General features: G+C 41.3%; 3 protein-coding genes and 3 non-coding genes across 6 annotated transcripts; all 6 read left to right on the forward strand.

Moving 5' to 3' along the window:
* The first annotated feature begins 5246 nt into the window (after window positions 1-5246).
* On the forward strand, window positions 5247-16865 carry LOC148830425 (NACHT and WD repeat domain-containing protein 2). Its single transcript, XM_088920543.1, has 7 exons — window positions 5247-5513; window positions 5927-6015; window positions 6953-7069; window positions 7524-7727; window positions 8416-8560; window positions 10843-11423; window positions 11724-16865. The coding sequence occupies exons 1-7, from the start codon at window positions 5411-5413 to the stop codon at window positions 15462-15464; spliced, it is 4980 nt and encodes a 1659-aa protein (XP_088776669.1). The 5' UTR covers window positions 5247-5410; the 3' UTR covers window positions 15465-16865.
* A 446-nt stretch (window positions 16866-17311) lies between these two features.
* Window positions 17312-23340, forward strand: rps3 (ribosomal protein S3). The gene is made up of 7 exons (XM_088920544.1): window positions 17312-17370; window positions 18117-18247; window positions 19082-19175; window positions 19508-19602; window positions 21303-21490; window positions 22572-22773; window positions 23268-23340. Exons 1-6 carry the CDS (start codon window positions 17341-17343, stop codon window positions 22769-22771), a joined length of 738 nt encoding a protein of 245 aa, XP_088776670.1. The 5' UTR covers window positions 17312-17340; the 3' UTR covers window positions 22772-22773; window positions 23268-23340.
* On the forward strand, window positions 20302-20449 carry LOC148830427 (small nucleolar RNA SNORD15). Its single transcript, XR_016091363.1, has one exon. It is a non-coding gene; the product is annotated as a small nucleolar RNA SNORD15 (small nucleolar RNA).
* On the forward strand, window positions 21640-21787 carry LOC148830428 (small nucleolar RNA SNORD15). The gene has a single exon (XR_016091365.1). It is a non-coding gene; the product is annotated as a small nucleolar RNA SNORD15 (small nucleolar RNA).
* On the forward strand, window positions 22976-23123 carry LOC148830429 (small nucleolar RNA SNORD15). Its single transcript, XR_016091364.1, has one exon. It is a non-coding gene; the product is annotated as a small nucleolar RNA SNORD15 (small nucleolar RNA).
* Window positions 23341-24984: 1644 nt separating the features above from the next.
* Window positions 24985-27504, forward strand: kctd14 (potassium channel tetramerization domain containing 14). Its single transcript, XM_088920545.1, has 2 exons — window positions 24985-25121; window positions 26224-27504. Exons 1-2 carry the CDS (start codon window positions 25065-25067, stop codon window positions 26893-26895), a joined length of 729 nt encoding a protein of 242 aa, XP_088776671.1. The 5' UTR covers window positions 24985-25064; the 3' UTR covers window positions 26896-27504.
* The last annotated feature ends 312 nt before the right edge of the window (window positions 27505-27816 follow it).

The raw sequence follows: 27816 nt of genomic DNA on the forward strand, positions 1-27816 counted from the left end.
GGCTGGAGAAAGACAAAGTTCTAAATTAGGAAAAAGTTGCAAAGAAGAAGTAGAATTGTTAAAGGTATTAGAAGCACTTAAATAATTCCCCAATACTCAAAGAAAGAGATATTATCTGTAGGTCATTAACAAAGCTCTTTATGTAGTCCCTCTACACAGGGATAATACCCATTGACTGGAAAAGTACCCATGATTGGAGTAGCACCCAACATAACCATGGGGTGAAAAACTGATGGGGTTGTACACCAATAAGTCTTACTTCTATTAATTGCAACGTTACAGAAACTATTATTAGACCCAAACTAGAGGATAATCTGTTTAATGATGGGTTTAAGAAGGGTAAGTCATGCTTAACTCGTTTCCAGTTCTTTCAACAAGCGACAGGGGAAATGGATACTGACTATACACTTGACTCACAATTTACGTAGGCGTTTAGGGATTTTGAGTAGCGTGTAAAGCCAAATTCGTGTATAGTCAAACTTTACCCTATAACCCTTATAAAAAAAACCCTTCTAACCTCTTATGCTAAAAGCAGTATAAAACGGTTAATAAAAGTAAGTAAATGAGACGACTGTATAGGCTTACTAACTAGGTCTCATAGGTATGTTTGAAAATATTTCGGAGAATAAGGCATTTTTTCAATATTTTTTTAAATTTCCATAGCCAACCACATAAAGCTGATAAGTTGAGAACACGCAAGTTGCGAGTCTACTCTGTTTAGCCTTTTAGAACTAAACGCTTTTGATTAAATTCCTAATGAAAGGTTCATTCTTAAATTCAGGCAGTAAGAATTCTAGGTAATGCACATATTCGGATTGAGACCTGGTTAACATATAGACGACTGTACAGTCAAGGGGTGAATGCTCAAACTGGTGTGATGTAATTAGTGGAGTACCACATGGAATTGTATCAGGACCATTGCTCTTCCTAATTTAAACAATTCTGCCATAGTGAACTCGTCAAATTTGCGGTTGATACCAAGTATGCACTGTAGAAGCTGCAAAGGTGATTTAAATTACAAATCATTAAAAATATCAAGGCTAGGTAAACACCTGTTAGATGGCCAAGTAAACAAGTTCAGAGGATTAGACGCAAGTAACAAAAACATAAAAATATAAAAATAAGATGGGAAACAGTGAGATGGAAGGATGATATGGGGGAAAAAGGGACCCATGTTGATGCATCATTTACATCTTCCACACAATGTTGGAGGAGCCAAACAAAAAGCAAACAGAATGGTAAGAAATATAGTTAAAAGTGTTCCAAGGGATGTTACGTGAAACTTGTATAGTGCACTAGTAAGAACCTCGTTAGAATATTGTGTACAATTTTGGTTACCACATTAAAAAATATATATTGCTGCTCTGGAATCAGTCCAGAAGTGTGAACAGATACATATCGGGGCTTAAAAGAATACACTCACAGGCTAAAAGAACTGATTCATTTCGGTCTTGAGGAGAGAAGACTACAAGGGGATCTGATTCAAAGGCATCGACAAAGTCAGCCCCGCGGACTTCTTCACAGTCAACCATGAAAACACAAGGGGGAACTACAGAGAAGCACGTTGAAAAGTGAAAAGTGAAGACCAAGAGACACTTTTTTACACCAACGGTTCTGGGAGTCTGGAACACGCTTCCCAGCCCCGTTGTCCAAGCTGATCACCCTGTCTCTTTTTCAAGGCTTGTCGGGGATGAGGTCCTCGGATCGACTACTTACAAGCGACCGAACAGTAGAGTTTCCGAAAGGTCTTATCTCGCTCGGAACCTTTCCTTGGCTCTTATGTTATCTGAACAGTGGAACAAAGGGATGGCAAGCAACTTGTGTATATACAGAGTCACAAATATTTTGTGCCTTTTTTGTGCATTTGTGTCTTTATTGGGCATTTGAAGCAGGGAGCATTTGAGTGAAGAGGACATGGCAGAGAATGTCCATAAGCAGGCCTGTCCTGAAAGAGGAAGATGATTGGGGAACAGTGAGGCTGTTCTCCAGGAGGTCTAAGGCCCAGCTACATGTAGTCATATCATACGTATATAATATGCATTAGTACAGTACATTACTGTTGCCATAGGAATGTTCAAAATATGCGAAACATTTCTTCATATAGCATTACCATGTCGATATTTTATGTGATGTATAATTGTTCAAATTAACGTTTAGGTGAAAGGGAGTTGGAAAAAGCAACATGCGAAACAAGGGGCTGGACCCTCTTGGAAATTTTCCCCTTCACAAAATTAAATGAGAGTAAATTTCTTCTATCTCATAGATAAGGGAAGTGTGGCAATTGAAACAATACCAATTACATGATATATCTCTTTTTCAGCTTTTGTAATAGACACAATCCTCTGTATTGCTAACATGCAGTCCACAGTAAGAAGAAATGCAATGCAGATTAGAAGAAGATTTGGATCTGAATCGGGCATTAACATTAACGCCCATTTAATCAATGTGTAGACCTCCTGTGTCTTTTCACTTCTCATCGGACTTAATCTGCGTATATATGCAAATCAGTAAGTGAACATTAGTGGGGGTGCTTTATTTTACATTTATCTGTCATGTAGCTTTGTTAAGGATTGAACAGAATATAATTTGGGTAAATACTTCAGAAATGGAAGCATAGTGGTAATGTGTTTATCAGACTTCTTCCACCTGGAATAAACTACAGCACAGGATCATTTCAGATCCAGTGAAAATCCTTCACTCATTTATCACGTTTTGAAAAAGCTGTCCTTTCAGATTCTGTCTTTTCTGTGATCCTTTGATTTTTCTTTTTGAGGGGTGGCAGCTTTCTTTAGATCTAGTGATCTAGTGAACACTTCCCCCCCGCCCCCCCACTTTCAAACTATATACACGTGTACAGTCACCTAAACCTATTCTTGGTTCAGTGTCCTTTCAAGAAGTGAATTGTGTGCTTTCAGCTACGGTCAAGCCTTTAAACAAGCAGAAGTGGCAATTATTTTTTTTTCCAAGTGACTGCAGAGCTCTCCAGGCGTTTGAAATGCAAAACAAAACTGAAGAAAACCTTGTGCTAGCGGACCAGAAATCAGATGTCTGCATCATCAGGAGGAAGAGACTCCTCTCAGACCTGCCTGTAATTGGGTTAGCTGTAGCTGACAACTAGTCAGCATAAATTAATTCCTAGAGAGGCAAACTTGTAATTCAGAATTCTGAAGCACTCCAAACCAAAAGCAAGGAATATATTAGTGTTCTATAACTTGAGAAAGTTAATTTAAAAAGTGCTTGGTTTTTATGCAAGAAATTCTTAACAGCACTTTTCTTGTTGCTGTTTTTTTTTTTGGCTACCCCTAAATACAGCCTTTGCCACTTATCTTTATCTTGCATATTTGTGAGTGTTGTTTCTCAGCATTAGTGTGACTAATGCCATTTGTGATTCTGCACACCTGTCACGGTTTTTATTTCTTAAAAGTGAATTAGTTAGATCTTTTCAGGAGGAGAATGCTTTTAACATTTATCAGAATTATTCATTGTAAAAAAAGGTTGGGGGGGGAATGTGAAGTAAAATATGAAATCGATCAGTCTAGATATTAAAAGTAGTTAGAGGGGAAGATATATAAATATCTGTGTTTTCTGTCTCTTTCTCTTTCAATTCTTGTTGATCTCATTGAGATCTTTTGAATGTTATCAAACTTGTTTTGAAGTTTATGGTTTACAGCATTCGTATCCTTCAAACACTCTTGTCACCAGAGACCACCTCTTGTATTCTTTTTGGCCAGTTTATCACTTAATTCAAACAACTCTCCATTGAAATACCCACAAGTAGTATTATTTTATGTTTTATATTATTATATTTTTAAGCTGCTAAAAAAAGACATATAACGGGCCTTCCCTTAACAGACTTGTGAGCGCAGGGATCACTCTGTAACCCACAGTGTCAATGTTGGAGAGCAGTGGTGCAAAATACTTTCTGCATTTTATGGGCTGTAAAAAGTTTGTATTTATTGTGTACAAATGTTAAATAATAAAACAAATGAAAAGGTCTATATCTGTTTTTCCTCCTTGTCCAGTGTCCATGTTATTTTTGCTTGGTTTCAATGCTAGAATTTCATTCCTCCTCTAAAGCAGACGTGTAACATCAAGTAACCTTAGCCAAAGAATATAGTATTAAGTTGAAAATACAGTATTGTAGCGCTCTCGGGTTCACATAGGTATGCGTCCTCGCCCCTGCCGCCTTAGGTCGGACCCCCACCGCTGGGGACTCAAACCCAGGCCTCCGGCATCACTCAACAGGGACCCAGCCAGTTGAGCTAAAGGGAAACCTCCCCTTCGCCCGACGGCTGAGGACCCTACTATCCACAGGGAAGGGCGGTGACGTCACCGCGCTAGTAAGCCGGCTTGCACAATCTGGCACAATAATGTGGGCCGTATGCGTTACACTCTCCCCGGCTTAATTTGCTGTCCTTGGCGAAGGGCTATCCTATCCCACTGCTGACACCAATGTTTTGTTCCCGGGTTCGAGTCCCCAGCGTTAGGGGGGCCGACCTGAGGCGGCAGCGGCGAGGGCGCATACCCATGTGAACCCGAGAGCGCTACAGTATAAAGTTAATCTCTGTGACAGTTTAATTGTGTGATAAATGGGGTCACACAAGTGCTATAGTAAGCTATCTGTATGGAGAAAGTCTCTACTATTATTTTGTAATTTTTGAAAAGATTTGAACTTTCCGAATATAAACTTATTAAATACTACTGTTCGCTTTCAAGCCTCAAAGACAACACCGGCTTTTTTCAGCTAGTTAAACTAGCTTGCGTTTCTAAAATACCAAAGTCCTGTTCGAAAATATCCTGAATTGGGGCAACTGGGTTTTCTACTTAATTAAACCCTCTAAAATCAGTTGAGTCTTTTAAATTATTGCCACAGAAGTGGGGAAGACTTCATACTGGCGCAAGGCAGCCCAGCTTCCAAAAATCACATACAGCTAGAGATAAGTAGTGCGACTCATTAGTACGAATAGTACAGTAGTAATAATGACTTACAAGCCATTTTAAGCACAGCCACTTTACCGATGCAAGTTTGCGTCCAGACGCATGATAACCTCCCAAGTCAAGATGAACGCACAGGCCTTCCTGGCAATACTTAAATTTTCGTTCTATGTAATTGTTTGTTTATTGAAGAGGGTGGGGAAGCTTTGCAAATTAGATGAACACGTTTCTAGCCTACGGATGTGTTCAACGTTTCGTTCATTTAAAAGGTCTGTTCTCACACGCAGTCCGCGGAGAGAGGACGGGGCTTTTATTTTCAGAGTTTCCTGGAAGGAACTCGACATCTTAAACAGCCCAGAAAGGGTCATTTTTCATTAGTTTCTCTAGTAGATAAACCTATTTTCTGACAGTGAAGGAGTTCAATACCAGTGTTGTGTTTAAGCTTTTTTTAAACGACACAATAAAGTTTGGGCAGATGGATAACTCCACAAATCGATTACTTTCTTTGGATTTTTCAAAACTCTCATGGAAAGCGCCCAAAGCATGCATTAAAGTTTTCTTATGCGTCAATCCTGAAGGTAAGTTTTTGCATGTTATTATTATGAGTACGATCTGCAGCATTTATTGTAGTTAAACTAGATATTACATGTCGGTATCGGAATTTAATATATGGTAATTTTAACGAAACATTTATTACAGCTAAATCATTTGGAAGATGTCCCTATCAGCGGTACTATATTGTTACCATATCAGAGTATATATGAGAATGTGGTTGCATTGCCACAATAATAAGTAGCATTGTTTTCCAAAACTTGTTCTGTTAATTATAGAAAAAAAGATTTATAGAAAAACCCTTTTAACATAATTCTAGAAAAAAAAATCATTTCCTCATGTCTGATATATTCGTGCCCTGACTCTCTCCTGTCGCAACCTCGAATGTCCCTTTCCAGTACTGGTAATGATCGTTAATTTTTGTTACTTGTTCGTTTAGATTTCCAGGAGGAAAGGAAAGCACTCAGAGAAACTATCTACCCTAAAATAAGGGAATACTGCAGATACACCTATGGTTTGGAATTCAGGGTAACGTGTGAAATGCTCTAAATCAGGATATTTTCTTGGTTGTAAAACATAGCCGCCGTCTTATTTGAATTTTAAAATTAAGGAAATTAAAAGGTTCACGAGTGATCTGCTTTAGCGGTCAATACTGGCTCACCCTCTCAGAGACATTCGTCCAGTTCAACACATTTACTAGCAAAACGATTGTTTTCTACCACTGATCTCAAGCACCATAATACTGTATGAAGTCTTTAATGTTTTGATGAGATTCCTATTGCAACAGTAGGTACAGTGTTATGACGTCTAGACTACATCAAAACATATTAACTAATATTTTAAGGTGTTTTGCTGGGGGCAAAGAGAACGGAAAACGTGCGTCATTAACATCAAGCAGGAATGGCCACAGGGCCAAGCTCTCAGTTATTGACGTCTGTCGCGTTTAGGGCATACATATTTCAGTATATTGTGACACCCTCTGAATAGAGACTGGCAGAGAGGGGAGTTTGCCGACAGTGACCCCTGCAGGACAGTATCTGGCATGCAGCAGGATGGTGGAGTGTGGTGTGTGAAGCACTGGGGTGTGGGCTGGAGTCTATGTGCTACCTGACCCGACAGCTTAACTATCCCCCCATACATGACCCCTCCGTCTAACATCCGAGCCACTGTATTTCGAGTGAGTGGCTCCATCATCCTGCAAGCTGCAAAGGTCAATAAGTTAAGGAGGTTGTTTCTCAACGCGCTCTGTTATTTTGAGTGGGTTTTTTTTAAGATGCAAGCCAGCTGATTTAGGACACCGGTGAATTTAAATGGAAATTGTTGTGCAGCAATTTTTAAAAAATGGATATATTCAAAGTAAATGAGAAAAAACGCTGGCCTGTGCTTTGCACCCTAGTCTACACACACAAGTCACCTCCCCCCCCCACCCATATAGAGCAAAGTTGCAGGGGTGTTCTGTCTCCAGGTCATCGACGCGTACGAAGGGCTGGATCCTCACGGCCTGTGTGATTCCAGAGCCCAGCAGGTTTGGTTGCAGTTACTGGAGGAGTGCAAGGAGAGCTCTGCTGGCCCTTTCTTCGTGGTGAATAACCATATGTCAATGATGCTTTTTATTATGACTATTTTATTGTTGTTGCCAGCACAGCCTTTTGTTCCTGATCATGGGAAAGTGCATGTCAGATATTTGCCCTCAAACTATAGTGCTGCAGTCATTATAGAAAAGAGAAGCATTGTTTATCCTAATGAAGTGCAAAAGCCTATTCTGTAAGTGCTGTTCTGGGAACAATTGCTTTGTAACAAAAGCCATAAAGTGTGTTTAAGGCAGCACCTAATTCAGTTGGGTATTTAACTTTTAAGACTCCATCAATCCATGTTTGAGTTTACTCACTGTAATGGACAAAATGCTCACTCTTACAGATCTATAACATGAAGATTGACAAAAATGCGGAACTTGGTGTCCATTATCTCCTTTAATTGACCTTTTTGTACAAATGTCTTGACTTTCTGTCGGCCTGGTGGGGGGGTGCCGCTGTCAGGCTCTGATTGGGGAGCAGTATGGCCACTCTTGCCTACCTGCACAGATTGAGGTCTCGGAGTTCCAGGAGGTCCTGCGAGTGTGCCAGCAGGCTGGCATTAGCACACAACCTCTAGAGCGCTGGTATCGCAGAGACGAGAATGCCATTCCCCCAGCCTTCTGCCTGCTGGACAAGCAGGAAGTACTTTCCAGTTACTACTGCCAGGTTAGTTAACATCTGTTTGCTAAGGCTACGTTCAGAGCAATCATCAAACCAACTGGATATACCATGATATTTCAAGCAGAAGAGTACTGTAGATATCTACAATAAAATAGACGTATTTAACAAGAACAGAAAATGCATCAAAGAGCTTATAAAGCTAAAAGCATTGAAGAAAGTGGCATGGATACAGGCAATAAATTAAATGGTAAGATATTCAATGGTATACTGTACTTACCAAGTACTGTCAACCAAAACTTGGATGACACTTGGACATCTGGGTAATACATAATAATGCAGTCATACATTCCTTTATCTGAGGTATGACGGCTTTTTTGCCTCTCAAAGGAGGTCAGTAGACATGGCCGGGCTATGTAAAAAAAAGAGATCAGTGCTTTCTGTATGTGAAGAAATTAGTAGTGCTTACCATACAAAAGCCATATTGATGAATGACACCATAAATTAGATAAGGCAAAAATAATTGTTTACTGGTTTAAGACTCAGATTAACTCAACATCTTGGTCCACCAGTCAGCTGCTGATGCTGAACTCAGTATTTGATGGCGGTGCACTCCATGTCAAGCTTGATACGACTATTTCTAGGTTTAGAGTATAAGAAACATCTTTAAAAAGACTGGTACATATTTTTCTTTATGGTCCATAATATGATTTTAATAAATGGGAAACCTTCTCAGACAGATGAACAAGCCCGAAAAACAGATCAGCATGAGTGGCAGGAGGCATTCCAGGAAATGAAGCTGCTATTCTTTGTCGTTGTTACACGATGCATTCAGGAAGGAACAATTACTCCAGAACAAGGGCAGAAATACTTTATCTCAGGTAAAACTTTACAATAAATAATGTACTGAAGATTCATCTGTATAAAATGACTGTGTGTTGTGTCTGTGTATACTGTATGTATGTTTATGTGTACAGTAGGTCTGGGTATATTTGTATGTGTATGTGCTTAGTATGTATATGTGTTGTGTGTGTGTTATGTGTTTGTTTTCTCTCATGGAGTGCTATCTTTCAGAAATTAGAAGCTCTGAACTTATATTACTTATATTTGTAGTACATATGCATATATTGAGCATCCAAATTAACCTATTACTCATTATAACTACAGTTCATTCACAAAGTTCTTATTGGAGATCCACCTGAAAAAGGCTCCACAGCTGAGAAGTTGTCTTTTCTTTTTTTCTTATGGAATAAACCTTTACTTGTTTATTTGTGTAACTCTGTGCACTGTATTGAACTGACACTATACAAGTAAATATACTGATGGAGAAAAGAAACGCAACATTTTCTGGAATGAGAATACTACAGTTACAGCTTATGTACTTTCACAAAAAGTTGTCAATTTGTTTTAAGCCCTCTGACCAACAATAAAGCTTGTGCAGTGAAGCATTGCAACTTGCCAATCACACAAAAGCTTGTTAGGTGCACTTTTACCCAACGAGCTCCAGGTGGAACAATGCCTGATCAGGTCACCTTTAAAAAGGCCTTAAGTTAAAACTTAGGTCACTGCAAGAAAAAGGCCACACTTAGTCAGTTTTCTGTGCATTCCATAATGCCTCACATGTCACCAGAAGCAAGGGAGAGGGCCATTGGCATGCTGCAGGCAGGCATGTCATGTGCCAGCGTTGCCAGACACTATGGAGTGAGCCGTTCCACTGTGTCCCGACTGCAGAGAAGGTTTCAGCAGGCCGGCAGGACAGATGACTGTCCATGACCCGGTCACCCTCGAGTGACCACACCAGAGCAGGACCGACACATCAGACTGGTCCATATGAGAGATCGTTTCAGATCTGCCACCCGTACTGCTGCTGAAACTGCTGGCTGACACAATGCCCGCATCAGTGACAGGACAGTGAGGCTCCATGCTGCCGGCCTTAGAACAATGCGACCTGTCAGAGGCCCTCTGCTCACACCTCCTAGACATCACAGCAGACTGGCTTGGGCCAGACAGAGGCTGCGATGGACTTGTCAGCAGTGGCATCAGGTCCTCTTCACAGATGAGTCACTCTTCAGCCTGTTCCACGCAGACGGAAGGGCTAGAGTGTGGAGCAGGAGGTGTTGTGTTTCTTTTTTCCATCAGTATACGTTACGTTGGTTTATGTTTGTCATCAACAAGGTTTATCAACAGAACTCCTGCATAGAATGTCACAGGCTAGTAGTGTGTCTGGAAGCAACACAAGTTGCAGATCTGCAGTGCATACTTTATAATAGGTTGCAGATGATGTCTTGTGGGATTCTCTTGCGGGCTAAGTCTTAGCCTCAGATGGCACATGTGTCCCTGTTCATCCCACAAATGTTAAGTGGAGTTTAGTTCTGGCAAGCAGGATATCCCTAGGATAACCGTCACATTCATATCTTACAAGAAAGCCATAGTTACACAAGTAGTATGAGGACATGTGTTGTATCACTGATACTTCCAACAGGTTGCATCACCTGTGCGAAAAACAATCTATATGTTTTTATTTTTCGAAGAACATTATTTATCCTGCATAAATATAGTGATGTTTTAAGTATACACTACAGAGCTACCAGCAGCTGTCATTTTGCAGATAGTTGTCCGGAGATACCTGCATAGAATGTAAATCTCTAAGACACTATTTTGCAACCAGAGTTTTATTATACCAATGGACAGCATAATGCCCTGCAGTGGCAAAATGTGCAGTCTAAATAAAAAATGTTTCGCATTACTTTGAGCGCGTGCAAATGTAATTCCACAAACACTCCTGGTACCGTTTCAAAGATATAAGTAACATTACACAAGAAATTGCATTTTGCAGGTGTCTCAACCAGTTAAGGTGCTCACCTGCGTGCAAGATGAGCTCACTAATCACGGGTTTATGTCACTAACTGACTGTGAGAAGAGGTGCACAAAAATGCACAACTGGCAATGCCAAATACCGGGGTATAACAAAAATAACTGGCAAGTCTGAAAAACCAAAATATTATTACACATTATTACAGTATGGATAGAATGATATTGAATGTGTTTCATACAGTGTACAGCATACAGTGCTTCGCTGCTTTGTGTTCACAGGCACGCTAAAGTACTGGCCGTATAGAATGGTTATGAATGACTTGACCCGCTGTGCTCTATTTACCAACAGCTCTTGAAAAGGAAATGCGGTTCGCTCTTGAAAACCGTTCCAAGGAGGACATTGAAAGGTGCCTCTGTTACGTCCACAAGATTTCCAACTTGACTGGACAGAGGGAGAGAGTGGTGGAACCACAGGCCGGACTCGTCGGTGACCCAGAGCTCCAGGCGTGTTGCCACAGCAACGCCAGTGCCTTGCTCTGCCAGCTGCGCGATGTCTTCCTGCCCAACTTGGTAACATCCTCTGGGCTTCAGGTGTACACCTCCACAACCACCTGTGAGCTGAGGCAGGGTTACACACCTGAGCTGCGCCAGGAGTATACTGAGGGACTCTGTGAGCAGGTTTATGCTAATATGCTGAATCTCATTGACAAGACAGTGTCCAGAAACCCAGCTCAGCTTGACACTCTCACAGAGAACTTCTTGCAGCAGCTGGACTTGTGCGACATCTATTCTAGTTTGTACAGACTTGAATGTGCAGAGGTGGAGAACATTAAAAGTTACTTTGTGCAGAAGGAGACCAAATATCCACTTGTTGTCAGCGGAGGTCCTTGTACAGGCAAAACTGTATTGCTTGCTCACTGTGCCAAGCAGGTAGGTTACTGTCATTATGTCATTGTGATAAACAGCATTATTTTATTGAGGTCATGAAAGTTTAACATGCAAATTAAAACTCCTTTTTGACAAAATATTTGACAGTTCAGCTGGTGAAATCATTTCTCAGTCCTCTACCTGATATGATATGTAATGGGGTAATTGGCCATATTGTATAATGGTTGCAGCACACACAGGGTTGGGTGGCAAATGAAGTAGGTTCTCTCATTTATGCTATATACGCATTCAAGTAATTATTATTTAACAATTTTAAAAATGTTCTTTGTTGTTTTTTTTCAGGTGGGCCTCTGGCTCAGTGACAGGAATCCTGTAGTTGTTGTTTATTTCATTCGAGGTGACAGTGACTCGTTGAAACACCTTCTATCAATGATATGCCAACAGCTGGCCACCAGCTACGATCAGCCACTGCAGAGCTGCCTGAAACACATCAGTCAGCTTAAAGAAGAATTTATTAACCTTCTCTCTGCACCCTCATCTGAGCGTCCTCTAATCCTCATCCTAGATGGACTGGATCAGATAGCAGAATCTGATAGAACTCAAAGTATTTGGTGGCTACCCAAGTTCCTCCCTCCCCATGTTAAACTTTTAATTTCCACAGCCCCAAAGAAGCTTGGCATTTTGCAGGCTCTCAAGGTTCTGTACCGTGATTCCTCTCAGTTTGTGGAATTGAGGCCAATGAACAGGAAGAATCTTTCTAAGATGCTGACAGACCTTCTTTTTTCTTCTAAGCGGAAGATCACCTCGGGACAACAGGTGTACATCAATAAAGCCCTGAACGACTGCCCTCTCGCGCTGTACGTTGAGTTACTGTATAGGCAGGTGCGTCTTTGGCGGTCTGAGTTAGAAGTTACAGAAGATTCATTAAGAAAGGGAGTCCATGATAACATTAAAGTGTTCCTAGGCCATCTTGAGGAAAAACATGGCAAAGAGCTAGTCATCAAAGCCATGTGCTACATAACCATTGCAAGGTCCGGTTTCACAGAGGCAGAACTAACTGATATCCTGTCTTCTGAAGACCATGTGCTTTCAACATTCCTTCCTAGAGACAATCTGCCCTTTAAACTGAGGCTCCCAGAATCAACTGTAGAGAAGCTTCTTCTCGATCTCAAGAGTGTTCTGGTGAGGCGGTATGTGCTGGGGTCTCAAGTGCTGTTCTGGGCTAACAGACACTTCCCAATAGTCATTCACAAGCTCTACCTTGGCTCTGATGAGAAGGTGCAGGAAATGCACAACACAGTGTCCAATTACTTTGGTGACCGCTGGGCTTATGGAAGGGCCAAGCCTTTAATCCTCAGCCACAATCAAACAGCACAAGGCAAACCACTGTTCTCTCTTCAGGCTTCCTCAAGCACACCTGCACCAAGAATTTATATTGATAGACAGCAACCCTCCCAGCCCTGGCTCTTTAGCTCTCCAAAGACTGTACTGAGTAATCTAAGAAAAATTCATGAACTACCATTTCACCTGAGAGCAAGTGGCCGACTTGATGAGCTAATCAAGAGCATAATATTGACATTCGGATTCCAACAAGCAATGTTGAAAGCTGGTCACCTGAATGGCATGATATCTGAAATTGAAGAGACTTCCCTGCTTGCTTTCAATAAAGAGCTGAAACTTCTTGCTAGCATCCTAAGAAGAGCTGCCTGTTTGCTTCGGGTTACACCTGATGACCTAACAATGGTAATTCAGATTAAATTGCTTCCATTTGTGGACATTTTACCAGGTTTAGTGAATTATGCAAAGCAAATTTATCAGGAGGGATTGCAAAACTGCGGCATTAATGTTGTGCATTCATCTGTAATGAGTGTGCCTTCCACACGCGCTGTGCTGTCAGCAGTTGATGTCTCCCCTGTTGCTGAAGTTTTAGAGACTCAGACTGAAACAATAGTAATGATTCTGGAAAATGGTTCTGTCTGGGCATGGAATGAAGACTTTCCGGGGGGCTTTAAACGTATTAACTCATCAGACCTAGGGTTTACCAGTGCCAAAGCTGCAGGGCAGTTTCTTTTGCTGTCCACAAAATGTAACAGGTTACTTTTGTGCAATTTGAATGACCCTACAGTTATTCATGAAATTGATTTCCAGAGGTCTATCTGCAAATCTCCAGCAACTCCACACGCGGTTCAAGGCTTTTTAGTTGTAAAAAGCAGCATTTTTGTATGGTTCAGAGGTGCAAAATATGTCAGTATATTTGACTTAAACACAGGTAAATGGCTTGGACAGCTGGACTGTCGGTATGAAGTGACATGTGTATCATGTTCCTCCAATGGAAAGTTTGCATTTTGTGGACAGCACAAAAGCACGGTCTCCATTTTTGATACCCACAATGAAGGCCGTCACCTTAGTACTTCTTCAACAAGCGTAGCAAGAGCCTCTATCCTACACGTGCTCCACTCTGAATGTGAAGACACGATGTCGTGGGTTGACAGCTTTGGCAATGTATTTGTCTGGGATATAGAAACAATAACTCAAACCAGGCTATTGAAAGAGTACTATAATCCAGAGGATCGAGAAGAAGTCTTAGGAACTGAGAATTCAGTTGAGAATAAGACTTTCTTAATCTGTAAGCAGACGCACATAGTGCTGTGGAACACCACCAACTGGACAATATGTGATCAATTTAAAGCTCCTCGGAATAAAAGGTTTATTCAGGCTGTTCTTTCCAGTATTTGCAGCCTTATCATTGCTTCCTTAGAAGATTGCCCTTTCCTGCTGGTGTGGAACCGAAACACCGGCCAGTGCGTTCTGAGTCTAGACGCTGGCCACACCCAGGTCCTGAAACTCATTAAACACCAGTTGACCTTGGTGGCTGTAACAGTAAGTGGGTGCCTTACGTCCTGGGACCTGGATTTAATTTTGGGTGCCTCCTGTGTTTCCAAGACCGGAATAACTATAAAAAGAATTCTTACAGGGTCACAAGGAGAGCACATTTACACAACAGATGGCACTGAGGTCGTGTATAAGTGGGGCATGCTGTCTGGCAGCCTGGAAGGCAGTTTCTGCCATAGAAACCCAGTGGAAATCTGTTCCCTTACAGGGACTGGCAAGTATCTGGTCACTTCCGATTCCTCTGGGGACATTTATGTTTGGAAAACTGATACAGGGGAGAACCTCTACCGCATCCGTGGCTGTCATGCATCCCAGCACCTGATCACCCCAAACAGCCATTTGGTAGTGTCAATCTGTGAGCACAGCCTCTCTCGGGTATGGAACCTCAGCGATGGGCACATTGTGTGCAATGTTCATCTGTATTTGGAGAACGCAGCCATCACACCTGAGAGCACGTTTGTTCTAGGGCTGCATGAGAGAGACCTCCTGGCTGTAAGTCTGTGGTCTGGATGTGTAAGCAAGAGGTTCTCCTGTGGTGGAGAAACAGATGTTGTGGCCTTTCAGCCATTACTTGAACATCCAGACTATGTGGTCCTCATCAACTCTTCCGGATTCATTTACACCTGGAATATTGCTAAAGAGACTATCCGTCAGCATGTCCAGGTACCTGTTGCATTTTTAAGCCAGCTGGATATATTCCAGTTGTCCTCGGATGGAAGATATGCCATTATCTCAATTGATGGGGCCACAATCAATGTCTTAGACACTCTCAATGGGACCCTGTGTTCATTAGAGGCCAAAGCCCAGGTACTGTTTGTTAGCCTAGCCCTAACTGGAAACTACATAGTCTTCATTTGTGACGCTGAACCATGCAACTGCTCCTGCGATTTCCACTCCCAGCCAGTTCTCAATGTGGTCCAAGTTTCCAATGGGGAAAATGTAGGCTCCTGCTACCTCTGCAAAAGCCCATCAGCCCTAGCTGTGTCTGACAATCTCAGCATTTTTGTGGGATTTAAGGATGGATCCCTGGGGATTTATGCCCTTGCCCATCTTTCTGCAAGCAAAGTTCTAGTCAAAAACCGTATCAGCCGGTTGGGCCAGGGACAGCCCTGCCTTTGTGAAGAGCCCAAGAGATGGCTGCCTATGGAGACCCCCAGTATCGTATGGGCGGATTCTCCTACTGTGCCCTAATACTGTTGATGGGAAGGCTGAGAACCCTAGTAGGGGACACAACTCTCAATTTGTTTTCAGCATATTGAGTTTACAGTACTATTATGGAACGAAATAAAAAAAGCATCTTACAATTCCGTCCATCCTTTTTCAATAACCACTTTATCCTTAAAAAGACTGCAGTGATCTTGTCAGGCATGGGGTACGAGGCAGGACTGTGACAGGATACCAGTCCATGGCAAGACACAGACATACACATGGCAGAGATGCCAATTAATCTGGACAGCATGTGTCTGAGAAGCCCAAATAGTCATGAGCAGAGCATGTCAGCAGGAAGTTCCCCAGTCTGGAGTCAAACCCTGGACCCAAGAGTTACCTTTCTACTTACTGTGCAGCTTACATCTCATAATTAAAACCTGAGCATTTCATGTTACAAACACTTTCTGAGTTTTCCTTACTTAACACCTTAATATTAGCATGTTTACAATAAGACAAGAATAAGCCCTGGACGTGACTAAGGTTTGTTCTGGTATTATCTCTAACAAGCTGAGGTAATCATTGCTTTGTTTATTTTTGCTTTTCATTGTCTCTGGATATGTGATTTTCATCATGATGTTTTGTAATTATTCTTAAATGTTCAATTTGAAGAATAAAGTGTATCTGTTCTGCTACATCATGCTTATTTTTGGTCACATATTCCACATTTCCATATCAATTCATTCGATTAGTGTTTCCATGATTGGAAACAGACTTTTAGGCTTTAGTCAAATTATTCTTCATGATCCAAGCTGTTTCAATAAACTCAGCAGTTCTTTTTCATTTTAATTTATTTGCATGATATGTTTGAAATATTTCTTCAATAGGATGATGGAGGAGCTCCTTCAAAGTCAGCAAAAGAATTGTATTTTTCTTATATAATACAAGTGTGTTTAAAAATGAACTTGGTTTGCATATTTTCAGCTTGCAGGTGACAAATTAGGTACAAATTAGAGCCCTTTAATGCAAAGCAGTTATAACAAATTGATTATGTTCTTCTGGATCAAACAGTGTTTTTCCTTCTGTTATTTCCATATAGAGTACTATATCGATATTTATATTTCATAGGAATGTACACTTTGCTAAACTTAATGTCTAATATTATTTCTGAGTCCTGGCAAATTGGAAAAGAACCTAGAGATGTATTTTTTTCAAGAGCTGAATTCATGAAGTTTTCATTCTAAATGACCTGCTTACCTATCTATCTGTACAATGCATCACTCTACCTGATGGTGTTTAAATGTTTTAACATTTTGTGTTAAATAAAATTGTTGTACATGCAGCAATTAAAATTGCATAATGTGTGAATGTATGAAGAACATTACATGTTCAGGCACATTGTTTCATTATATATTTCGATTAAACTGCTTAGCCATAACCGTAAAACAATAGTAATGTCTGTAATTGTTACACACAACACTTGTGTTAGTTCTCAGGAGAATAGGAGAAGTATCAGAGACAATAGGGATGGTGGCATTAATCTCTGCTCTACATGGACATGAGGGGTCTCTCTCTTCACACTCTGCTGTTAGATTATGTTATTTAACCCAACACTTCGGAAAAGGTTGTTCTGATCTACAGAATCTTACCCGCTATGGAGGGTGAAGAGAGGTGGTACAGTGTCATTCTAACGTCGCTTCAGATTATATACAATATTAACCTGGCACTATTGCAAATTTGTATCAAGGTGAGAATTTTTTTTACACACAATTCAGTATGCGCTGTAAAAATATCACGGATTGAAATATCTTAAACACTACAACTCCCACAAGCCTCTCGATACTATGAACGGAAGAATGGATTCTTTAAATTGACTTCCGCCGGAAGCGATTTCCCTTTCCTTTCAGCGGCACGAAGCAAGATGGCGGCGCAGATCTCCAAGAAGAGGAAGGTAGGAGAATTATTTCTCATAAAAACGTGTACAGAAAAGCTTGCTCTAGAGAAATGTCCCCATGTTTTTGTGTGGAGCATTCTTGAAAATGTTTTGCTGTGCTTGATTTTCTGCTGAGATGTGTACTGATGAAGGATTGCTGTAGATGGGGCCGGACTGTTCTACTGATTCCAAGTAACATGGCAGACAGCTTATGTGTCGGTCGTAGCTTGTATCTTGCTTTAGTTTCCATTAGATGTGTAATTATTCCCTTAAATCCTCGGAACATTGTAAATTCCAGATCGTAGAACTATGAACTTGTTCATTTGAGTGTTTTTTCTGTGTATTGACAGGCTTGTTAACCGTTTTGGCCTACTTCGTCAAATTTCCTGACTTCGTTAGTGCATTAGGACTAGAAAAATGACTCTAGTGCTATTTCTCTTATATTTATCATGTCAAGTGAATAGAATCTGTATTCCATGGGGGAGTCTAAATTCGATGTCTTTACATCATTTAACTTCTTGACGTGTAAAATAGTTATTTACCGGAGTATGTGCACGTCAGCTAGCTTGAATTGTCATTAATAGGAATTGCATAGGTCGAGCAATGTGAAGTGTGTACGTACAGGGGCAAGGAGGGTAAGGAAAAACTGTGAAGCGCAGATGTTCATTTGATGGGGATGGGGGTGGCGGTATTGCTTTGCAAAGCAGGAAAGGAGCCTGAATTTTCAGCGTGCACAAATGTGTGAAAGGACATGTCGTGTTCAGTTTGTTGCAGACGGCATCTTTAAAGCTGAGCTGAATGAGTTCCTGACTCGCGAACTTGCGGAGGATGGCTACTCCGGAGTGGAGGTGCGCGTCACCCCCACCAGAACAGAGATCATCATCCTCGCCACACGGTGAGACTCCACACACAATCACACGCCTCCCGGGAGCCCGGCATATAGCAATCACTGTCCGAACTCCAGGGAGCTGTCAGTTAAAAACTGAGTTCACAATTAGAAACTGGACATTGAAGTCGATTATTTTAGTAGTTCAGGTGGGCAGCTGCGTCAGCATGCGTAGGCTGCAAAGGAACAAGTTAATAGGTTTATTCCATGCTGAAAAAAAGGAGAAAGAAAACGCAACGTTTTGGCCATGGAGCCTTCTTCAGGTGTGAGAAAGACAAGGCAGTAAGCCACCTTTGCTTACTGCCTTGTCTTTCTCACACCTGAAGAAGGCTCCATGGCCGAAACGTTGTGTTTCTTTCTCCTTTTTTTCAGCATGGAATAAACCTATTACTTGTAGATTATTTTAGGCCCTGTACACTGTGCACTGCACAAAAAAAACATTTGTAACCTCGTTTTGTGCATCTCTGAAAATTATTATATCAAAAAGGTTTTTACAAGACCTTCTACTGGACTCTTGTTAGAAGATGCTGAATTGCCATCCTGTCTGAAAGGAACTGTTCAGTCTGCATCTTATTCCTATAATCTTCCTGAAATAGGGGCTTATAAATGTAGTTTCTGAAGGTTTTGTCTTAAGAGACTGTTGTGGACATGATTTTTGTGCATGATTTGACCAGCATATCCAAACTCCATGTACATTACAAAAGCATTTGTAGTTCTGAAAGTTGTGGAGTGATTTCTGCTTCAGGAGGATGTGCTTCTCCTGGTTTGCAGTTGAGTCATGTTGGTGTTGATTTATTTGAAGTTTGGAAACCTGAGTTCTCACCTGTGAGTGTTTTCTTCCAGGACGCAGAACGTGCTTGGTGAGAAAGGCCGCCGCATTCGTGAGCTGACTGCTGTTGTTCAGAAGAGATTTGGATTCCCAGAGAACAGTGTTGAGGTGAGCTTTAAAAGCTTACTTTAAGAACAGGGGAAATTTACAGCAGCTAACCATTGGTACATAAGGCATTCTGGTGACATAGCACTCAAAGTTGATGCAGTTGATGCCTCAGTGTATTTTACTGAAGGGTCAGAACTGGGATCCCTGTTTCAAAGTTTTATTATGGCAGCAGAGTTGTCTAAGTTATATTAAAGCAGTGTGGGTTGATATATTTTCTCAATTGGCAAATAGTGGTTATTGTGTCAGAAGTGTGTTTGAAGTATGATGATCTAGACAGACTTCTCGCTGAGACACTGGACTGTGCAGTAATGGTAGTTTCACTCTCTCTCAAGCTTTATGCCGAGAAGGTTGCCACCAGGGGTCTGTGTGCCATTGCTCAGGCCGAGTCCTTGCGCTACAAGCTGCTGGGGGGGCTGGCAGTGCGTAGGTAAGTTTCTCATCAGAAGTTGCTGTTCCTTTGAGTCACTTAATGAGCCTTGTGTGTCTGTTCAAACGGAAGTTAAGTAAAAAAATATGCTTGCTCATAGTTTGTAAATATACAACACCGGCTTTCATAGCAATCTGGAATTTTAGGCAGTGTTTCAAAGATAATTCTACGTATATTAATCTTTCAAGCTCTTGCATGAATGAATGGCACGTGCCCAATATTTGCGGTGTTAGACATTTTTAAAATCTATACACATTGTATTTTAGTTGACTGGTTCCCAACACTTCCTGGAAGAACACTGTCTTCTGTTTTTGCGGGGGTGGAATTGTTAACTTACATGCTAATTGTTTTTCTACATGGGGCTTATCTTTATATGGGGAAAAAGGGTTTATGATTGTTGACGACCCTTGGCTAGATTTCATGTCCATCTCCTAAACTGTGACCTGATTAGACCAACTTTCAAACAGTAAGAGTTGTTCAGTCGGAAATAATAGCAAGCAGTAGTCAACAGTACCCTTAAACTAGGGGGGTTTTACTAATTGGGACTGCCTGAAGAACCTGGAGACAGTCTAAATAAGCAAGTAGATCAATTAAGTCATCAGCCCCGGAGATTTCGAGTTCAGCCGAAATGAAAACCAGCAGACAACGTCTTCCTTCAGGACCAGGCTTGGGAACCACTGGTTTAGTACTCTGCTGTTCCTTCAGTGATGATACGATGACGAGTCTGAACAGGACCCATCCTGTCTCTGGTGTCCTGGCTGGGAGCCACGTTCTGTGTCCTTCGGTTCAGGACCCTGAGCAGAGTGTCCTCATTGTTTGATGACATAGAGGCATTTGTCTGAGAAGGATCTTGAGCACTATAATTAGAATCAGTACATACACCTGAACATAGCCTTAAAATCGTTAGGTGAAATTGTTTAATTACATGCTCAATTAGGTGATTGGATCCTTTAGAATAAGAATCCACACCTTTTCTTAAATAAATCAATGGGAGTAAATTAGATTAGGTTTTTCTTTATGCTTGCTACATTGTGTAAAAAAAATTAAATTTTTTAATAGAAAACAAACTCGGTTGTGTTGACTGGGTTTATTTCCTAAGACTTACAGCCAGCTGACTGCATGAAGAGCTGCTGGGCTTGTTAACTGCTGCCTTATGTGCCAAATCCTTTGTCTCACGCTGGTGTAAAGCCGCAAAGGCTTTTTATTTCTTAGACTACTGTAGAGCGACTTGTAGGGTAGATATAGTTTAACTTGGATTTGAAGTCTTTTTACTTGTGCACTTGAATGCTGTGTATAGCTATTTACAATGAGTTTACGCAGGAAGCTGCTTCAGCATGTGTAGGCTGCAAAGTAACAAGTAAAAGTATATTCTGTGCTGAAAAGAAAAAAAGGTTTCAGGTGCCTGTTTACAATGAGGTTCTGCTGCGTCTGTTTTTGGCACGTGTGATAGGCACAGACCAGGAATTTCTGTTAAAAATGTAAGCAATGCATTAAAATGCAATGTATTATCTCATTGTAATGATATTGGGAACTTCATATGGGCACTTACTCAGGTCATTGAATCATATTGGTAATCCTTTTCATTTGATTTCTTTAAGCGCTCTTTAGGCAGGTTGCTAGCTTTCTAACTTCTAACTGCTGCAATGTTGAAAGAAAGCAGTGAGAGTGCATTTGAAGTCCTAAGCCCCCTTGTGTTCCAGAGCCTGCTACGGTGTGCTGCGGTTCATCATGGAGAGCGGTGCGAAGGGCTGTGAGGTGGTGGTGTCTGGGAAGCTCAGAGGCCAGAGAGCCAAGTCCATGAAGTTTGTCGATGGGCTGATGATCCACAGTGGTGACCCTGTCAACTACTACGTTGACACAGCTGTCCGCCACGTCCTGCTTAGACAGGGTATGTACACCAGTAGATCTTGCCATCTAATGTAGTTGACCCGTAGTACGGTCAAGTCTATTCTCTAGTCATATACTTATGATTTCTTCCCTGGCTTTATGCATGTCTGTGATATTCTGTTAGACGCCACCTTGGGCTGGGGCCAGTCCCTTCAGTGATGATACGATGACGAGTCCGAACAGGACACAGCCTGTCTCTGGTGTTCTGACTCCGGGCCACGTTCTGTGTCCTTGAGTTCAGGCGCCTAGGCAGAGTGTCCTTACTGTTTGATGACATAGAGGCATTTGTCTGAGAAGGGCTTAAGTGTGTAACAAGATTTTATTAATTTTTTTGTAAATGTCATTGGTATTTCTGGCTTTTGCATGCACCAGCAGGTACCACACTTCTCTTGGGAGCAGCATCCAAACCAGTGTCCCAGTATGGTAACTAGGGACACTGTGCATGTTTGGGATGATTAAAACCAAGTTCTTGACTGCTTGGTCATTAAGTATCACATGTGATCATTTTAAAAACTAGAGCATTAACCTGACTGTCCTTTGCTAAATTCTAATCTGGAATATACACTGACATCCCCCTTTAATTCAATTAGTGAAGCAATTCCTCATTTCTCCCAATCTGTGATGTGGGCTGCTGATGCTGTGCTCTGCCCAGGCAAAGTTTGCCCCTTCGATAACTTAGTAATATTAAAACCTGGAAAACTACTTTGAAGAAAAATGAATAATGAAATATGCACTTCACAATGCTGTAGAAACCTCAGGTTTTATGTGCATGTGGAAATTGTTTTTACCTAGTGTATCTCATTCATGGACAGTTTGTTAAAAAATATTGAAACATGCTTTGTATGTAGTAATTTTGAAATGTAGCTTTAGAAGAAAGCATAAATCAGTTAAATCTTACTGAAAGGTACATTTAATTATATCAAATATGATATAGTTTTTTATTGTGAATTATGCTGTGTGCGTTTTGGGTTACTTGAAACACCTGTTTCCTGTTGTTTCCTGCTAACATGCTCTGCATTGTATATCCCCCACCATGTTCATTCTCCTCTGAATGACCTGTTACCTGTACTCTCTGTCTCCAGGTGTGCTGGGTATCAAGGTCAAGATCATGTTGCCTTGGGATCCCACCGGCAAGATCGGCCCCAAGAAGCCCCTTCCCGACCATGTCAGCATCGTGGAGCCCAAGGATGAGGTCCTGCCTACCACCCCCATTTCTGAGCAGAAGGGTGCCAAGCCCGAGGCCCCTGTAATGCCTCAGGCGGGTCCTGTTGCCACAGCATAAAGGTAAGAAGGGTCATGATCTGGACCTCAAGTTTTACCTCCTGTACTCCTGCATCCCATCTTTTCTGCAAACTCTTGGAAGTGTTGAAGTTATGTGCTGAATGGCCTTTGCCCCTTAAATATTGCACCTTCACCTGCCTCTGAACTTGGTGTCCTAGGGGTCCATGTGTATACGCCCCTTGCTGGTGACTTTTTAGTGAACTCCCTTCAGTGATGATACGATGACGAGTCCGAATAGGACCCATCCTGTCTCTTGTGTCCTGGCTGGGGGCCACGTTCTGTGTCCTCGAGTTCAGGGCCCTGAGCAGAGTGTCCTTATTGTTTGATGACATAGAGGCATTTGTCTGAGAAGGGTCTTGACAATTCATTATGACCTGTTGCCTTAAGTGCATCAGCATCTTTAGGGTGTTTGGCTTGTTTCGAGTTGCTGCCTTATCCAATATTGTTGCACTCTGTAATATCAATTTGTCACTCATTTTTTTTTTATTCCTTTGCAGGTATCCACTGACGTCTGGAGATGGAAGTTTGTGGAAAATTTCTGTAAAAATTTCAATAAAACAGTAAAAGACATGTCCCAGGTTCTGTCTTTTGTTGTGGGGTAGTATAAGAAAACTGTGCTTTAGTCATTTGGTGGCACAGAAGTGGTGGTGTTTTTTGTTAAGGAATGGGGTGACATTTATAACATTTTGTAAGGTGGCTAAATATAAAAGCTACATGCTCCAAATTTGATGCAAATATAACAGATGTAAAGTAAATTGGTCATAACTTTTTGTACTCGTGCTACATACTTGCTGTTAATTTACCACTTCATTCAGCTGGAACAAGTATTTTGAGAGGAGATTCTGGGTGTCGGAAAAAGAACTGGAAGGGCATCTTTTCAGTGAGGCCTGCTGCAAACCCCCTGTTGGCCGGTTTTGCTCTGAACCTTCACATCTCCTTCACACGCTGAGCTCTGCTGGGATACCTCTGTGCTGAACTGGCACTGTTTGGGTCTCTGTTTCTTAAATGAGATGCAGGTCCTGTACATTACAGGGCTCATTTGAAGTTGAACAATAAATGCTAAATCCTTCTGAAAAATAGATATGTTCCTCACAAAATTACTTGGGGGGCTGAGCCTGACAGTGTTTGGTGCCGAAAGAAAGATACTGAGGTTGGAGATGTGACAAAGCAAGCTCTTAATAAGAGTCTTATGCATAGAACGATATAGTGGTCTTGTATGGATGTTGAAATAGTTATACCAAATATGCACGGAAATAACACTAGTGATTTTTGAATGTATTCGTGAAAAAGCCATTTATGTAGGCTGTATGGAGACACTTCTGACTGGGGATACAATATGTGGCATGTGTGTCCACTGACTACGTGTATCGTCTTGCTGTAAGGGAAGAAAGAATGCACCTACTGGTCTGGTATCCAGGTCATTAAAAAGTGAAACCACTTTTCCCGGGGTTCTCTTGACAAACACGGGGTAGTGATTCAGCTTTCAGTATCTAGGCGTTGGCATAAATGCCCCATGATACGAAGTGAAAACTATCAGCTCATTGATTTGCTCAAACCCAGTGTAAATATCTTATGAGAGGTTATAGTGTAAGTTGATCTGTATCTGCACAATACGCCCTTTTGCAAATAGTTGGTTAGTACTATTTTACGGCTTTGTAAAAATATTTCGTGACGAGTTAGTCCACGATGACGTAGTGAAAGTGATGCTTTTTTTTTTACTTCAGTTCACAATTATCCTTCACTCGGTACATCACCCAAAGTTCATTATGAGTAAAAGCGCAAGAACAGCGAAGTATGTCGCTTTTAATCTAGATAAACTAGGATCAAAATTACTTACACCAAATATATTTAATATATTTGATTATACAAATATATTTCACGACACGCGTACCTACTTCTTTTTTAGATAAATGCGTACTTTGAAACCATATGTTAGCTGGCCTGGTATTTTAATCATTGACGTTCAGAAGTAACTACCGAGTACGTAGTTTTAAGATTTAGAGCCTCTATCTGCGTTACTTTCAGCGAAGAAATAGGAAATGGGTTTTTTTCTTTGTTTGTTTGTTTTCAAGTTGATAAAGGTTTATTAACTCTACCCTGATTCTGTATATTGATATTTTAACAGTAAAGCGCTGGTTCTTTAAATGTCCGACAGCGTGGTTAATTTTCGAGGAGTGGTTTCTGCAAAAGTTTGTAGACCACACCCTCCTCGGTGAAGCTATAATCCCCTTGTCCTAAGGAACTCCGGAATCGAGTAGAAGACAGGTTCATGTAGTCGTAGTTCGACATAAAAAATGAATCAATCCGAATATAAATCTCCAGGAAAGCAATGTACCACCAATTTGCAGTTGGTAAGTTTTGAACAGAATGGTTCGAGTGTATTTAGACCAGGTTATTTTTGGAAGAATTGATAGAACAATGCTAGTTTACCGTTTGTTGTCTCGGGAATGTCAATGCTCAGTTTAGGAACACAATTAGGAAATTTGTGGGTACTAAGCAACAACCGTCTTTTCCCCTTGTTGTAGAAAGAGATGTCTCGTACTACAATAACTTTCCAAATTTAACACGAAAACATACTTAACATACGATTCAAACAAAATCAATAAGATACTTGCGGTTTTTTTCCCGGTTTCACTAACCAGTTTTTACAAGTTGGAAAAACAAGGTTTTATATGTTTAAACAGCGCTCACGTAAAGAAATGAAAGTGTATCGATGGTAAGAGACGTCGCACTGTGACTTTTCTCTTTTTTGCGTCATTCATCAAATTACAGGGTATGTATGTCGTAGTAAATAGTGCGACTTTGCCATGTATGTTGCTCGTCTCGCAGTCTCAGTTTGTGGGACTCCCCTCGCATTTGTTTTTTTAATTGGGCCCTCTGAGGTGATTAATAGCATAAATTTCTTTGCTGATTTAGTACGTGGAGAAATTTTGTTGGAAGGTGCTTTGCATGATATGTATTAGTACTTTTAATATTTGCATACTCTTACAGTACAAGTGCGGTTTTTTTATAATTTTTACCCTAATAAAACTGGGTCGTGTTTCAGCAGCTCCCAAGTAAAAGGGGAGTATGTTGCATAACCTATGGTTTATCGAGACAACCTAAAGAAGAACAGAACAAATAAGAATGTTGAGATGACTAAGAGCTCGAGCTCCTATCCAATAATTAACTCGGGTTACATACAGGTAACTAGATATACCCACCTTAGTTTTACATGTTATTCTTTCCCTGGAAGCTTGTCAGTAATAAAAAATGCATGTATAAGTGTATGAGAGAGACTTGAATGTAAATCAATTAAATACTTTAGTACTACACAGAATAGATTTTTGTTTCAGATTGTCCAAGTTGGTGTTGAATTGGATAAAAAAAAACAAATACAAGCTTTTACCAGCCCCGGTGTGTAGAAGAGGCACCTGTCCTTATTTTGTTTTCCTCTTTCTTCTGGATTCCCAGCATTCACCCGTTGTGCAGCTCAACGTCGGTGGCCGGCTGTACAGCACATCGCTGGGCACCCTGCGGAGGTTCCCCAGCTCGAAGCTGGCCGAGATGTTTAATGGGCAGCCCAAGCTCAGGACGGACGCCGAAGGACGCTACTTCATTGACCGCGATGGGACGCACTTCAGACACGTCCTGGAGTTCCTCCGCACCCAGCGGCTGCCCACCGAGAACGTGCCGGAAGTCTACAAGGAAGCCCTCTTCTATGACATCGAACCCTTAGCCAAGCAGCTGGAGGACTCGCCGCAGATATTTGGGGAGGTGGTGGGCAGGCAGCAGTTCCTGGCCAGGGTGCCCAACTATCGGGAGAACCTGGAGGTGATCATCAGGATAGCGCGGGCGGAGGCCATGGCCGCTCGCCACTCCAGTGTCATCGTGAGCGTCCTGAGGACGGAGGAGGACTCGGCGCGGTACAACGACGCCATCAACAGCCTGGATGCCGATAAAGAATCAGTGGTGAGGTTCGGCCCTTGGAAAGCATCGCCTACCGTCGTGGACCTGCTGGACTGCGTCAAAATGGACATCGAGGCCAAAGGCTACAAGATCAGTTACCAACAGCACGTTGCGGACAAGGGATTCCGTTTCAAAAGCTACGACTTCTTCTACAAATTCATATTCACTTGGTGGTAGTGCCAGCTAACGGTACACTCAATATTAGCCTCTTGATGAATTCTTGGCACCTGAGTTGCTTTTGCAGATCACATTGTTGGTCTGGCCTTTGAAGAACAAGTTAAACTATTTTCTATTCAGGTTAAGCCTGAATAGTGGCTGAAATTTAACTTGCCCCTGGATGTCCAGATCAGTATTTTAGCAGAAAAGTAAAAAGCAAAAACAAGACTGAGTAACAAAGAGAAATTTGTCAACTCATATTTTTGCATTTCTTTATTGGTTCATCATGTGATGTGACCAAAAAATCAATTTGCTTAGTCTATGGATTTCAACATTTGGATGATTGACAGCTTACTTTTCCCTCTTCTTTGACGTATCTCCTACTCCGAGTTCTGGACAACCTCTTCTTCTTGCAGGGAGTTGTTTTAAAGAAGTAGTTTCTATAGAAGGGAACAAATGACTTTTTTTCTATTGACTGTGATTGTTATATAAGAGCTATATTATGTTAATGTTCTATGTTTAATCAGTGACAAATTATTAATTGTGAAATGAGTGTATATAAACATAAAGACTAGATATTTTTTTACAAGATTCTTTTCTTTGTCCTTTGAATAAAATCAACAGAAACTCTTAGTCAGTTGCCACTTGTCTTTTATCTGGTAAGTTGTGATGGTCCTTTTTTTTTAATGCGGTACAATAAATGTGTTCAGAAAGAGTACGAAAATCGATCTGTTGCCTTGAACAGAAAATGACCTGGGTATCTTAGCGCCTGTACAGAATGCATTTGCATTTTAATACAAACCAGGATGTCATAAATTGGGTCAATTTTGACACCCCCAGAAGTGAAGAGCCTATATCCGTGCCTCTGATAGATGTCACAACCACTCACCGCTCAAGATGGCATGACTTAAGGGAATTGCTCTCTTGTACTATACACCTCTG

This window comes from Atractosteus spatula, chromosome 7, assembly GCF_055471065.1.
Source record: "Atractosteus spatula isolate fAtrSpa1 chromosome 7, fAtrSpa1.hap1, whole genome shotgun sequence".
Taxonomy (NCBI): domain Eukaryota; kingdom Metazoa; phylum Chordata; class Actinopteri; order Semionotiformes; family Lepisosteidae; genus Atractosteus; species Atractosteus spatula.